A 15,168-nucleotide genomic window follows, 5' to 3' on the forward strand; every position below is an offset into this window, starting at 1 on the left:
AAACTTTTGTAGGGGTGCCTGGAAGTCATCTCCTACCTTATAGATTCTCATACATGGGCAGGGAAAAAGGCCTTGGTGTTTCCAACCCGGCTGCTGTGGCTCCCCAGCTCTGGCATCAGTCAGAGCAGCAGCATGATCCAAGCCAGGGGAGGGCAGCCACTTGTTCCTGCAGCACCCACTGGTTTTAGGCACCTCCCACAAGGCAGGAAATAGGTCTGACCCCGATTAGAGCCAGCCCTGGGCCCTTGATGTGGGTCCCATACAGAGGGATCTGGGTCCCACCATGAGGATAAAGGTAACCCTGGCTTGCATGTTGGTTTGGTCAGGGGTGATGCAATGTGCCCAGCACCAGGGACCAGAACAATTACATCTTCTTTGACTCTGTGACTTCTTCCTGCCCCCTTCTTCCACCTCCTTTGTGGTTGGTGGTCAGGAGAGAGGCACTGAAAAGCCTCCCACTGAGGCTGGAGATGAATGGGAAGAGGCTGCCCAGGGAGGTGGTGGAGTGACCACCCCTGGAGACCTGCAGTGGACAATCCAGCCAGGACCATGCTGCTGCTCCTGCAGTGTGGGAATTTGTCCCTCTGGATTCTGTAGCTGGTCCCCATGGATCCCAGCTCCTAGGATCCCAGGAGGAGAGCTGGGCTCATTTCCCTCTCTTTTGGGTTAGGTGCATCTAGGATGAGTTGTTCTCTCCCAAGTGCTGCAGCTGAAGTGTGCCTCATTTCCTGTGGCATTCAGGGCTGCATTTGTCACCCCAGCTCAGAGCAGGACTCAGCTAAAAGGGGAATAAAAGCTGGAGAGCGGTGCCAGGGAGGGAAAGCACGTGGGGAGGCTGGAGGAGCATTCTGGGTGAGGTGCATGTAAATGCATTACTCATGTAAAGAAGCCATTAAGGATCATGAGGCTCTCGAATACCACAGCAGCCAGGCTGGTAAAGCCCAGGGGAGAAAAGCCACAAAGAACATCTTTGTGAGAGTGGGGAGGGCAATGCATTTATCTTCTGCATTAGAACTGTTAAACCACAGGGAAAGCAGATGATGTGTCACAGCTCTCAGGGGGATTCAGCCATCCCAAACCATGAGTCCCCCTGTGCCAGCCCAAGGGGAGAGCGGTAAGGACTGATGCAGCCCTCTGGAGCCACCAGAAGATGTTTGCCCAGGCATCCAAACCTGCAGCAGGGACAACTGTGGCTTGGGAACAAGCCCTCAGCCTGGATTTCCAGCTGGCTTTGCTCCAGACCAGCAGCTCCCAAGCAGTCTTTTTCTCAGCAGCATTGTGGTGTCTCTGGCTGAAGGTTCTCAGGGTGCTGTGCAGAGGGGACCTGTCAAAAGCCATTTGAGCTGCTTGGCCTCCCCAGGAAGCAGCAGCTCAGCTTCATCTCCCAGATGGGGCAAAGGTCCAGGTCTCAGCTGCTCTGTTATTTCTCTGAGGTTCCTTCAAGCTTGGTTAGATGCCAGCAGGATGTGTCCTATCCTTCATCATTCACCAGGCAATCCAGGACAGCTAAGCAGAGAGAGAGAGCAGAGAGGCATCCAGGTCAACTCAGATTTGTCAGGGGGAACCACACCACACAACATGAACTCCCCTGTAGCGGTATGGAGGTTTGGGGGTGGGTGAGAAGGGTGGAAGAGGAAGGTTGACTCCCAAGTCTCCTTGAACCGCACCTTGCCACTGCCATGACCAGCAGCATCCTGCCCTGGGATGCTGCCACTTGTCTCCCTGGGCAGTGCAATGGCACCCCCATCACCTGGGTCACCCCATCAGGGTGACCCCAGAGGGGCACTCTGTCACTGAGGTCCTGTGCCTCCCGCGCTCGCTGTGGCTGGGGCGAGAGACCGCACGGCAAAGGTGAGGCCCGGAGCTCTTGCAGGCACTCGGCAGCAAATCAGGAGCTGACAGTGCAGCTCGGTTTAAATCTGAGCTCATTTAAGTGCCAATCCAAACTGCCCCTCAAATCAAAGCTGCTTAAATCCTTCTGAAAAATAATTGCCTCTATTCATCAGGAGAACGTGCCATGGATCCAAGGCTGACATGCAGTGTTTGATTGGGGGTTGTGTGAGTTCCACACTCCCCCACCCCCCTCCCTCTTTTAATGCAGTCAGAGGAAAACCCAACCACCAACAGCCAGCCCTCTTTGCTCTGCCAGCAATGCACTCTCCCAGCTGAGCAGCTCCCTCTGTCCCCTGGCAGCGCTGGGCCAGGTGAGCTTGGGCTGCCTGTGATGGGTGAGGATGCTTGTGCAAGTCTCCTCCCCAGCCCCTGGCTGCACAAGCAGCTCTCAGCTCTTTGGGGACAGGGCTTCAGCTTCCCACAGCTGAATGGGAACATGAAGCTGCCCTGACTGAGGAGAGTGGAGGCTGTCTGGGGGCTTCCAGCGTCGGCAGCCTCAGTGTTGTAGCAAACAGCTGTGTGCTGAGGATGAGCAGGCAATGAAGGCACCAAAGTCATTGGATCATTGCAGTTGGAAAAGACCTTTAAGGTCACAGAATCACAGAATGGTTGGGGTTGGAATGGACCTTAAAGATCATCTAGTTCCAACACCCCTACTGTGAGCAGCTTCCACTGGACCGAGCTGCTCAGGGCCCTCTCCACCCAGACCTTCATCACTGAGTCCAACCATTGTCCAACTCTGCTGAGCCTGGTGCTAAAGCAGGGAAGCACAGGACTGTCTCAGTGGGAAAAGGCCTTTAAGATCACCAAGCCCAACCATTACCTAACTCCACCAGGGCCACTGCAACACCACATCCTTGAGCACCACACCTGGGCACTGTCAGAGCCTGCTGGGGTGAGTTTCTCCCTCTGAAACACACTCGGTGCCTCACCTCCTGCACCCCTGACTTTTCACCTTTGTGTTAGCATTTCCCAGCTGCTGAGTGCTTTCTGGCTGGGTGACATTTGGCATTGCTCTTTCCTGCCCCTGGGGGCCCTGGGGTTGACATGATTGCTACCAAGTGACATTTGCAGGGATGCTGAAGTCGAGTCGGTGTCGATAGCGGGAGCCAGGGTTGTGACACAGCACTACCTGTGTGAGGCAAGAAGGGCAGCCTCTGGGGCTGATGCTGCTCTCCTCAGCAGAGGAAGAAAGAAGGAAGCAAAGAAAAAGGTCTTGACTTTACTTCACCAAATTTCTGGCAGACCCCTTGCCAGGCCATGAGTGCTCAGGGCTTGGGCAGCTGCAGGGTGACAGTCCTGGCTGCAAGGGGGAGGGAGCCAGCCCAGTGGTGCTTGGTGTCTCTGTTCCTGTTCCTCTCCTTCTGCCATAAGGTTGACAGACTTGGTCTCCCTGGTGCAGTAGGACCAAGTTTGCTCTGGTGTGCTCAAAGCTGTTTGCTGCTTGCCTGTGGTGCTTGCTCAGTGACTCCTCCTGTTCTTCCCCAGCTCAGGGGCAGCAGGACTCTGCTGCAGGGGTCAGCAGTCTCAGAACCACATCATGGTGAGGATAGGAAGGGACCTCTGGAGATCACCCAGTCCAACCCCCTGCTGAAGCAGGGCACCCACAGCAGCTTGCCCAGGAGCACAATGGCCAGGGGGGGTTGGAAGCTCTCCAGAGCAGGAGACTCCACAACCTCCCTGGGCAGCCTGCTCCAGGCTCCAGCAGCCTCACACCAAAGGTTTTGCTTATCCTTTCCTTTGCCCAGTCTCTGGGCTGGGTCATAGTTTCTCCCCCAACACCACCCTTGTCCCTTGCTCGTCAGGGGGAGTAGGACAAGATGATCTTTGAGGGTCCCTTCCAACCCCTCTGTGATCCTGTCTCAAGCTGTGCCAGGGGAGGTTCAGGCTGGATCTGAGGAAGAAGTTCTTCCCTGCAAGAGAGATTGGCCAAGGGATGTGCTGCCCAGGGAGGTGGTGGAGTCCCCATCCCTGGAGGTGTTAAGGAAGAGCCTGGCTGAGGCACTTGGAGCCACGGTTGAGTTGATCAGGTGGTGCTGGGTGAGAGGTTGGACCGGATGATCTCTGAGGTCTTTTCCAGCCTGGTTAATTCTGTGTTCTGCATCCCACAGACCATTTGCTTAAGCAGTATTAACCTGCCTGTTGAGGGGGGGTGGTGTTGTCACCCCTCCTGAGCTGTTCCCACCTGGCTGCAGGGAGACCCCCAGTGCTTGTGTAATCCATGCCCCAGCCTCCTGCCTCCTTTCCTGTCGGAACAACCACTCCTTTGGGTGCTGGCTGCTCCTCCTGCCTGTCAGACACCCACCATGCAGGGGGCTGTGGCTTGGAACGGGCAGAAATGAGGCAAATCCGTGCCAAGACATCCCCCAGGGAGCTGCTGTCTGCTCCTCAGGGCTGAGCTCTTCTGACTGCAAATATTTAGACGTCCCAGACAGATGCTCTGAGGCACACTGGGCTTTAAAAGCCAACAACATTTTAATGCAAGTGACCTGATTTGAACATGAAACAACTCAAGAGGAGGGAGATAAGATCAGGCTGATGGAAACATCTCTCTCTCTCTCTCTGGGTGCAGTTTGGCTCATTAAAAGAAGGATTAATGCTGGTAATAAATGGAATATTTAAGGCTTTGAAGCCACCCCCAGGCTGCTCTGATGCTGCAGTGAGATTGGTCCTGGCTGAGGGCTGCTGCAGGGAGGGTGTCCCTCCGCTGGCGTCTCAGCCAAGCCCCTGGTGGCAAAACTGGTTGTGGCTGGGGGTTGTTCAGAGAGGCAGAGCTGCTCAGCTGGGCTTTAAATCAACAGGAAAGTGTATCAAATAGAGCTGGACTCAAGGCAGCTGAGTTGTGATAGGAAGAGGACAAACACCTCGGGGGCTGCTCTTGCCCTTGAAACCCCAACCTTGCAAGCTGTGGTGGGATACCAGCAGTGTCAAGCACCTGAAGCATCTGAGGGAGGGGAGCAAACCACCAACACTTTTCTCTCTCTTGAAAAGGAAGCTCAGAGCTCTCCCTGAGACTATTGCAATGTGGAGCACTGGGACACAGAGAGACTGCAGGGAGCCCACTCTGGGCTCCTTCCCAGGGCAGGCACGGTGGCACTGGGGTCACCGATGCCTTGAGAGGCTTTTCCTGTCCTCACCTCTTGTCCTTTGCTTGTCCTTCATCTCTGTGTGCAGAGGGAAGGACAAGCACAGCTCTTTCTCTTCCAGCACCTTTTATCTTTTGGCCTTTTGTTGGCCCTTAGAAACACAGAGGAGCATCTGGGTTTGGATGAGGTCAGAGCAAGGTGCCCACCCTCTCCCCTCCCCCCAGCATCCGTCCATGGGGCTGCAAGGAAGTTTGTGACCCCCATTTGATGGGGATCTGCAGCAGGTCCAAGAGTCCTGGACCTGTGAGAGTGTCACTCAGAGCAGTAGTCTCTGGAGTAAGAGCCACATCCCCACAAGTGATGCCCCCAGGCCAGCTCACCTCTCTTGTAACAGCCATACAAAGCTGGGACAGCTGGCAGGGAGAAGGAAGCTGCCTGACAAACGACACCTGACAAGGACTTGGGAGCTAACTGCTTTTAAACTCATTATGGCTCCACAGAAAAATAGTCCTGAGTGATTTAAGATGCATAATAAGATGGATTTAGCCTCCTTTTCCTGATGGTGGCTGAGCAGTGAACAAGCTTTGATCTCTTCATTAGAGTCATGACCAAGATTTGTCAGTCAGGAGGTGATTTGAGGACTGCTGGCTCTTTGCAGTGGTGATTTGGTTCCACATGAGAGACTTTCCCCTGGTGGGACAAATGCCAGCTCCTCAGTGCTCTCTGAGCACAACCTTTCAGTGCAAAGCCTGCTGCCAGGAGTGCCACAGCCAAGGAGGAGGCATCCAGAGGGCAAGCTGAGGATTCAACCTGGCCACTGTGCAGCAGGTCTGTGGCTTGTGCAAGGGTCTCAGGAGAGGGCAGGGAGGTGATGATGGACAACAGGAAGGTGATGATGGACAACAGGAAGGTGATGATGGACAAGGCAAGAGGGAGGTCTTCCAGCTGTGGAATGCTTTGGACTGCATCAAGCATGGCACTCCTGGAATGCTCAGGGCTGCTACCTGCCATGCTTCAGCCAAAAGCTCCCCAGTGAGGCTGTAACCCAGGAGCTCTGCCCCCAGATCAACTCCCTGATCTCTGTGCAAGACAAGGAGAACTGCTCAGGTTTTGGGGAGTAGCAGGAGCAGGGAGGTCATTGTGCCCTGTGCTCAGCACTGCTCAGGCAGCACCTTGAGTCCTGTGTCCAGTCCTGGGCTCCTGAATTCAAGAGAGATGTTGAGATGCTGGAAGGTGTCCAGAGCAGGGCAGCAAAGCTGGGGAGGGGTCTGGAGCACAGCCCTGGGAGGAGAGGCTGAGGGAGCTGGGGTTGGTTAGCCTGCAGAAGAGGAGGCTCAGGGGAGACCTTCTTGCTCTCTCCAACTCCCTGAAGGGAGGTTGTAGCCAGGTGGGGGTTGGTCTCTTCTCCCAGGCACCCAGCACCAGAACAAGAGGACACAGTCTCAAGCTGTGCCAGGGGAGGTTTAGGCTGGATGTTAGGAAGAAATTCTTCCCAGCAAGAGAGATTGGCCCTGGGGATGTGCTGCCCAGGGAGGTGGTGGAGTCCCCATCCCTGGAGGTGTTCAAAACAGGCTTGGATGTGGCACTTGGAGCCCTGGTTGAGCTGTCAGGAGGTGTCAGAGGTTAGGTCATAGGTTGGACTTGATGATCTCTGAGGCCTCGGTGAAGCCAACCCCCTGCAGCAGCCCAGCCTCTCGCTCCAGGTCTGCCTGGGGCCGGTCCAGGGTTGGAGTCCTGTGATGGTTATTTCATAGCAAACTTGAGGGGTGCAGAATTGTTCCAGGAACTGAGGGCTAATCCTTCCTGAAGCACCAGCTCTCTGCAGCCCAGCCCCACTTCCAGAGGCATGTGCCAACTGGGTGCCTTTGGGGCTGAAATATCTCTTCTGCTCTGCGTGCTTGCGGTGCTTTTGGGGGGTCTGTCTCTGAAGTGCAGCTGCCTCACTTGAGTCTGCAGTCCCTCAGCAAGCAAAGCCCAACCCAAATGATCCAGTTCAGTGGGGACACTAAAAATAGCTTTAATCAATCAACTTCAGGGAAAAAATAGGAATGTTCCTTCAAATGATGCCAGCCCCAGCCAGCTCTGCCTCTTGAGAGTTTGGTTCTGACTCATTTTCCTTCTCAGTTGTGTTCTCTCTTTCTCTTTCTTTTTCCTTCTCTTTCTCTTTGTTCCTTCTCTTTCTCCTTTCTTTCTCCTTTCTCCTTCTCTTTCTCCTGTCTTTCTCCTCTCTCCTGTCTTTCTCCTCTCTCCTGTCTTTCTCCTTTCTTTCTCCTCTCCTTTCTTTCTCCTCTCTTTCTCCTCTCTCCTTTCTTTCTCCTCTCTTTCTCCTCTCTCCTTTCTTTCTCCTCTCTCCTCTCTCCTTTCTTTCTCCTCTCTCCTCTCTCCTTTCTTTCTCCTCTCTCCTCTCTCCTTTCTTTCTCCTCTCTCCTCTCTCCTTTCTTTCTCCTCTCTCCTCTCTCCTTTCTTTCTCCTCTCTCCTCTCTCCTCTCTTTCTCCTCTCTCCTCTCTCCTTTCTTTCCCTTCCATCTTTCCCTTTTCAAAGCTCCTAGTCAGGAGCTCCCAGACTGTGGTGGTGCTTTGGTGGCCTCCAGAGCAGCAGTTGCCGTGGTAACTCGGTGCCAGCTTCTGCACAGTCATGGTTCTAGTGGGTCAGAGCCACCTCTGCTGCCAGGGGACCAAGAGGATCCTAAGCCAGTCCCCTCTCAGTGCCACATGGAGTGTGAGCAGGAGCTCTGGATGGTTGAGCTTGGTGTCACTACCCCTGGCAGGACGTGTGGCAGTGCTGCAGGGTCACCCTCTAGGCTGCTCTGTGCCTTGGGGCTTCTCTCCAGCCACATCTTGCCTGTGTTTGCTGTCACAATGCTGCTCTTGGGCTGCCTGGGACCTTTTGGAAGGTTCCCTTTTTGCCTCTCTCTTTCTCTCTTCTGGATGCCTTTTCCCACCACAACTGCAATCAGGGAGTGGGTTGGGTTGGAAGGAGCCATTAAGGCTCATCCAGTCCAAACCCCTGCAGCCAGCAGGGACAGCTGCAGCCAGAGCAGGGCTGCTCTGAACTCCAAACAACCCGACCTGGACTGGTTCCAGGGATAGGACCTCTGCCACCTCTCTGGGCCACCTGGGCCAGTGTCCAGCCACCCTCAGTGTACAACATCTCTTCCTTCTCTCTAGTCTGCATCTCCCTCTTTTAGTCCCAAACCATCAGCCCTTGTCCTGTCACAACAGGCCCTGCAAAGAAGTCTGTCCCCAGCTTTCTGCTGAGCCCCTGCAAGGCCACCAGAAGGTCTCCCTGGAACCTTCTCTTCTCCAGGCTGTACAACCCCAGCTCTCTCAGCCTGTTCTCATAGGAGATGTGTTCCAGGAATGAGAACTTTCTTTCCTGATGGACATTTCCCTCTGGCCCAGGCCCCCTGGGAAGGATGCTGTGCAGAGATGCCCTCTGTAATCCTGCCCTGCACAGCACCACCACCTCCCACTGCCCCAGAGTTTGCCCTGGGACATCTCCCCGTGGCTGCTGAAGGCTGGATGGCTTTGGAGGGTGGTCTGGAAGAGCAGTTGGCTAGGGGTTAAATCAGAGATGTGGGGGCTCCTCCAGGGCCAGGAGGAAGGAAGGGGGAAGTGAACTGGAATTCCCTTGAATCTCTCTGCACCAGGGGAGGAAGGATTAGTCCAGGCAGGGCAGAGCAGAGCACTCAGGGGTAATCCCCCTTTTGGACTGGGGATTTCACTGCCATTAATCTGATGTGACAATAATGAGGGCAGGAGCTGAATGCCTTGGAGGGAGGCACAGGAGGAGAAGGTGGGCTGGTGAGGCTGAGCAGGGGCAGGACTCTTCAGCTCAGACCCCTCCAGCCACAAGCCCTTGGGAAGGGTTTGGGGACGAGAGAGGATGGGAGCATCCCTGGGGAACATCTGAGCCCTGAGCAGGGGCTTCCTCCTCCCTCCTGCTACACCCCTTTAAGAGCCAAAGGTGAAGGTTGCTGGGGGAGGAGAGAAGAGGCAGCTGTGCTCTCAGCTGCCCCTGGTCGTGCCTGAGGAGCAGAAAAGGATGGAGTGGGGGGAGCTTGAGCTCCAAAGCGGAGCCCTGTGCCTGGTGGTGCTTCTCTGGCTTGGCTGCTGTGTGGAGAATGAGGGCCCTCCTTTGTCCCTTCACCTCAGCAGGGCTGCCCTTCCCCAGGCTTTTTCCTCAGCTGCCAAACACTTCAAACCTCCTGGCGTGTGGGATGCTCGGTGGCGCTTCCACCTTCGCCGCGGCGAGGAGGGAAGGCTCCCGGAGGCGCAAGCAGCACAGCGCCTCAAGCTTCTCCCCTCCCAGTGGCTCCTGGAGCTGTGCTCTCCTTAACACCTCCCTCCCACCTGGTTTGAGCACATCAGCATGCTGGTGATCCTGCTCAACTGTGTCACCCTGGGCATGTTCCAGCCCTGCGAGGACGTGGAGTGCCAGTCGGAGCGCTGCACCATCCTGGAGGTAAGGAGCCCGCCCTGCCCCGCTCGCCTGGGGGGTGCAGGGGGAGGGGGTGGCCACCCTGGGAGAGATCCCTGGGAGCTGGGACCCTGAGGTGGGTTGAAATTAATCCCCCCCCAGCCCCAAAATAAAACTGCCAGAGTAGCTCAGGGGAGGCAGAGCTGCAGCCTGGACCCGTGCAGAGCAAGGAATGTGTCCCAGGGAGGCGGAATTTGGGTGGGTGTGCAACTCATAAGCAACACAAGAGCCCCCCCCGGGCAAAACCAGGGGCTTGCCAACAGCTTCCTCCCCTCTGCTCCCTTCCCCCACCTTATACAAGGTAAAAGAGAGAGAGAAGAGCAGAGAGCAGTTTGTTAGTGCTCAGCCCCAACAGAGCAGCGCAGCCAAGGTCAGCAGCCAGCAGGAGCAGCCAGCTGCTACCTGCCAGAGGGAAGCAATCAGCAAGAGAGAGACTTTCCACAGCTGACTTTATGTCAGCAGTCAGCCCAGTGGCATTGTTTAGACCTTATCATTACTTTTCTTTGGCATCCAGTGGTCATTTGGTTCCATCCTGCCCCTTTCTCACTCGGTCTGTGGAAAATCTGCCTGGGCACAGCCTGAAACTGTCCCCAGCTGGTGCCTGGGCTCCAGCAGCCAGCCTCCACAGCCCTCCCCATGGGGATGGCACTTCCAGCCAGCCACACTTCAGCACACAAAGCCTGTCCTCCAAGAACACCCAGAGGGCTGGAGGGGAGCCCCAGAGGGCTGGAGGGGAGCCCCAGAGGCTGACTGGTTTGGGCTTAGCCCAGCAAGGTTCTTTCCCTACACATTTAGTGAGGGCTGAGTGGCCCATAACAGACCCACAGATTGCACTGGGCTGGAAGGGATGCTCCAAAGTCATCTTGTCCACCCCCCTGCAGTCATCAGGGACACTTCCAACTAGATCAGGCTGCCAGGGGCCACACTGAGTCTGATCTTGAATGTCTCCAGGGATGGGGCCTCAACCACAACCAGTCCCAGTGTTTGTAACTGGGCATTCAGGTTGAAGTGGAGGTGCTGCCCACTTCAGCCACAGGATGGCCAGTGCCAGAGGCAGCCTCTTGCTCCCAGTCACTCAATTCCACCCTGGCCAGCTCACTGCCAGCATCTCCTGGGCTGCTGCAGCTTGGTCCATGCAGAGCAGTGCTGGTGGCTTTGCCATTTCCTTCCTTTCTTCGAGCCAAGCCCAGGCCAAAGCTTTGCCTGCTCTCCTCCACAGAGGACCCCCCCTGCTGCCTTGCAGTGCCATGCAGTGCTGCCCAGGGCCAGGATGGCTGACCTTTGGGCCAGGCATGCCCATGCAAAGCTCACCCTCCCCTTGTTGGCCACCCCAAACTTGGAGCATCTCTCTTGTCACTGCATCCCTGGCTGTGTCCTGGCAGTGCCCTCCCTGCCATATGCCTGCAGGATTCGTTCTGGAAGCACATCCCAGCAGCAGCTGCTGTGTGGGCTGCACCTTGGCACTGCAGCAGCTCAGTTCTCAGCCTTGGGACCAGCTTCCCTTGTGTCTAATGCATTGCCTCAACCTAGGCAGGGCCCACCAAGATGTGGCAGGGCAAGGAGCTTGGTTGGTTTGAATCCTGCTGCTTTACTTCCCTTTGAGTAGCCCAACCCTACAGGATCCTTCCAGCCAACCTCTCCTGCCTCTTTCAAAGGGAGGTCCAGAACCATCTGCAGACAGCAGAGTTTCTCATCAAGCCATCCCTCAGCCCTCAAAGAACACCTGTTAAATGCAGAGCCAAGTCAACCAGAGGGGTGGGCACCCAAACATCTCCTAGGTGTTGGGTTCATCCTCTGCTGTGTCCCAGACCTGAGGGGCAGGGCTGGATGAGGCCTTGGGCAGCCAAGTCTGGTAGAGAGGTGTCCCTGCCCCTGGTGAGGAGGTGCCAGTAGAGAGATGTCCCTGCCCCTGGAGAGGAGGTTAGAGCAGATCTCTCAGGTCCCTTCCAGCCTGAGCTCCTCTGTGTGAGCTGAAAAGCCACCAGAGGTTGGTTACAGAATGAGGTTGGTTCTGGAGGAACTGTTGCCTCAGGGTCAGGCTCAGAGGCAAGCAGAGGTGGCTTGTCCATCTCCTCCACCACAAACTGCCACCCTGCAGGCAGCTGTGGGCTAAGCTGCTCTCAGGCTGCCCATCAGGCAGTGCCTGACCTCTCCTGGAAGGTTGCCCTCCCCATCCCTGGTTTCCCACAGGCATGCTCCCATGTGGGATCTCCTCTGGGAGGTGCTCCTCCTGGCCAGGAGGGGCTCTTGTCTGCTCCTCAATTGCTGCTTTTGCAGCACCAGTCGAGCTGCTTGCCCTCACACAGTCTGTCCTCCCCAGAGGACACAGGGTCTGCAAGGGGCCCAAGCACCACACTGGGCTTCCCATGCCAGCTGAATGCTCACAGCACACTGAGTGGCTCTGCCAAACCCAGAGCACTGCCCTGGAGGCCTTGCAGGCAGGGAAGGGCTGCAAGCAAAGCCTGTCACAGCTTCCAGGAGGGGCTGGAAGCCAGAACATCAGGTAGAAACCCCTGAACTCCTTTATGGAGCCATTCAGGTGCCAGGGATTAAATGAACTGGAATAATGGAGCAAAACCTCAGTGTCATTTGTGGAGGGAAAGGTTGGGTGGAGAAGCCAACAGGCAGAGGAGGTGGTGCTGAGCCACACAGGGGTGCAGTGGGAGCCTGGCTGCGGGGTGGATGCTCTGTTCATTTTACCATTAGTCCTCTCAGGCACCCAGGTGGAAGTGCCAGAGACACAATGCCAAGCAGCAGGGTCTTTGAGAGAGTGGTCTGGGCAGCAGCAGTCCTGTCTGCAGGGGCAGGAGTCCCTGTGCTGGGCAGGTCTGTCCCTCAAAAGAGCAGAGCCTCTGCACGAGGCGTGGGAGCAAGCTGTGTCCTGGTGTCCAAGCTTGCAGGCAGTGTGTGGAAGAGTCTTTGCAAGAGACTCCATCCCATGGGCTCTGCAGGGGCATCCACAGCTCACACAGGTGCCTGTGGTCCCCAGGAAGAGTGGGCAAGGCTCAGCTGGCCTGGTCTCCACTGCCCTGGAGAAGACAAGCAGCTAGGGAAAGGCTGAGGCATGCTGCTCTGTGGGGCAGGGATGGATCTTCTGGGGCACATTTGCTTTCTCTTGGCCACCTAAACCCCAGCATTTTGACCTTCACCCAGAGGCTGCTGTGCTGAGCCCACAGCAAAGTGCTTCTGCACCACGAGGAACTGCTCAGCCATCCCTCCTGTGCAGCAGAGCTGTCCTCACAAGCACTGCTCCAGCCTCTGCTCGAGGCTCACCTTCACTCCCAGCACGTCTGGGGGCCGTGGGCAGGGCTCTGGGGGCCGTGGGCAGGGCTCTGGGGGCCGTGGGCAGGGCTCTGGACCCTTTGGGATTTCCTGAAGGCATCAGAGCTGAAGCACAACTGCCCCTGGTAGAAGGGACAAACTCTTCCCAGGAAATACAAGCTGCCCAGACTGGAAACTCAGCTTCCACTGCAAGCTGCTGAGAGCTCAGAGCCCCGGCCACAAGCTGCTGCTGAATGCTTGGGCTCTAAGTGCCAAGACTAAGATCCAGGCTCTGAGACAGAGAGGTCCTTGTGCCTCTGTCAGGAGAGTCACAGAAGCTGCTGATGCATCCCAGGGGCTGCTCTGCCCCAGGGGCTGCTCTGCCCCAGGGGCTGCCAGCACCCCTCTGACCCCGCAGGGCTCAGCTCTGAGTGCTGCCTGCCTGCATCTGCTGGGGTGCTGAGGCAGCCTGTGTGGTGTGTGCCTCTGCTTCCCCTGCTGGGCAGGGCTGACTGTGATAACCTTTTGCTGCTCTCCAGGCTTTTGACGACTTCATCTTCGCTTTCTTTGCGGTGGAGATGGTGATCAAGATGGTAGCCCTGGGCATCTTCGGGCAGAAGTGTTACCTGGGCGACACCTGGAACCGCCTGGACTTCTTCATCGTCATGGCAGGGTCAGTACCAGCCCTCAGCAGCTGGCTGGCTGCTGAAAGCAGGAAAAGCCCAGAGGGAGCCCCCCCTGCAGCTTGCTCCTGCCTGCTTTCCATGGTGCCTTGTGAAAGCTGCCAGGCTTAAGCCAGGGCAAAGTCTCCTACACCTCCTTTGGCTTCACCTCTGGTGACTGTGCCACAGAGCCAAGGGGATCCTGGGGGGGGCAGCAAGCAAAGTGTGGCCAGCAGGGCTGGGGAGGTTCTGCTCCCCCTCTGCCCTGCCCTGCTCAGACCACAGCTCCAATCCTGTGGCCAGTTCTGGGCTCCCCAGGTCAAGAGAGACAGAGAGCTGCTGGGGAGAGTCCAAGGGAGAGCCAGGAGGATGCTTAGGGGACTTGAGCATCTCCCCTGGGAAGAGAGACTGAGAGCCCTGGGGCTGTTGAGGCTGGAGAGAGATCTGATCAATGCCTATCAATAGCTGAGGGGTGGGGGGCAAGGGGAGGGGGCCAAGCTCTTTTGGGTGGTGTGCAGGGATAAACCAAGGAGCAATGGAGACAAACTTGAGCAGAGAAGGTTTCAGCTCAGCATGAGGAGAAACTTCTTTGCAGGGAGGCTGCCAGAGCCCTGGGGCAGGCTGCCCAGAGAGGTTGTGGAGTCTCCTGCTCTGGACACATCCAAACCCCTCCTGGGTGCATTCCTGAGCAGCCTGCCCTGGGTGATCCTAAATTCTAAACCAGATCCACTCTAAAAGTGGCAGAGAGGTGGTGCTGAGGGATGTGGTTTGGCACCAGCCTTGGGAGAATTGGAGACTGGTTGGACTGGATGCCCTTAAATGGCTTTTCCAACCAAAAATGGTTCTGTGAAAAGCAGCTCATCCCTGCTCCTGCTCTGGGACAGACATTGGCCAAACAAGGACAATCTAGCCCAAAAATCTGCTTCAGGAGGTTGAAATCCCAGTGGGAGAAGGCTGGCCAGAGGCTGACCCAAATTGCCACTGCAAGCAATTGCCTCCTGTGAGTTCCTTGTAGTTTCTATCTTCATGCTGTCCCCAACAGCATCTCACCTGTGCAGGGCATGTTGATCATTGAGTCACAGAGTGGTTGGTGGGGGTTGAAAAGGACCTCTGGAGCCTGAGTCCAAGCCCTCTGCTAAAGCAGCATCACCCAGGGCAGGGCACAGAGGATCACATCCAGGTGAGTCTGGAAAGTCTCCAGGGCAGGAGACTCCACAACCCCTCTGGGCAGCCTGCTCCAGGGCTCTGTCAGCCTTCCTGGAAAGAAGTTCCTCCTCATGTTGAGGTGGAACTTCTGGGTTCCAGTTTGTGTCCATTGCCCTTTGTCCTGTCCCAGGACACCACTGAGCAGAGCCTGGTTCCTCCTTCTTGCCACCTACCCTTCAGATCTTTGTCAACATTCATAAGCTCTCCTCTCAGTCTTCTTTGTATCCAGGCTGAGCAGCCCCAGGTTCCCTCAGCCTCAGGGAGATGTTCCAACCCCTTCTCTGTCCTCATAGCCTCCACTGGACCTTGTCTGCTGGTTCTCTGTCTCTCTCCAGCTGGGGAGACAAGAAACAGGCCCAGTGCTCAGCTGTGGCCTCAGCAGGGCAGAGCAGGGGGAGAGGAGAACCTCCCTTGCCCTGCTGGCCACACTCCTCCTAATGCACCCCAGGAGACCTTTGGCTTTCTTGGCCACCAGGGCAATTTACTGCCCACCAGGTCTCCATGGAGCTGCTTCCCAGCAGGTCAGCCTCTAATCAGCCCTGGTGCACAGTCCAACCCCTCTGCTAATGCAGGTCAGGAG

At 56.4% G+C, this 15,168-nt stretch overlaps 1 protein-coding gene across 1 annotated transcript in view; it reads left to right on the forward strand.

Annotated features, from left to right (window-relative positions):
* Positions 1-9,351: 9,351 nt before the first annotated feature.
* Positions 9,352-15,168, forward strand: part of CACNA1H (calcium voltage-gated channel subunit alpha1 H) — a 131,748-nt gene continuing 125,931 nt past the window's right edge. Inside the window, exons 1-2 of the mRNA XM_054180227.1 lie at positions 9,352-9,444; positions 13,260-13,393. Of these exons, the coding sequence (XP_054036202.1) occupies positions 9,352-9,444; positions 13,260-13,393 (227 nt within the window). The remainder of the gene's footprint in view (positions 9,445-13,259; positions 13,394-15,168) is intronic.

Source organism: Dryobates pubescens, chromosome 4, assembly GCF_014839835.1.
Source record: "Dryobates pubescens isolate bDryPub1 chromosome 4, bDryPub1.pri, whole genome shotgun sequence".
In the NCBI taxonomy this organism is placed as follows: Eukaryota; Metazoa; Chordata; class Aves; order Piciformes; family Picidae; genus Dryobates; species Dryobates pubescens.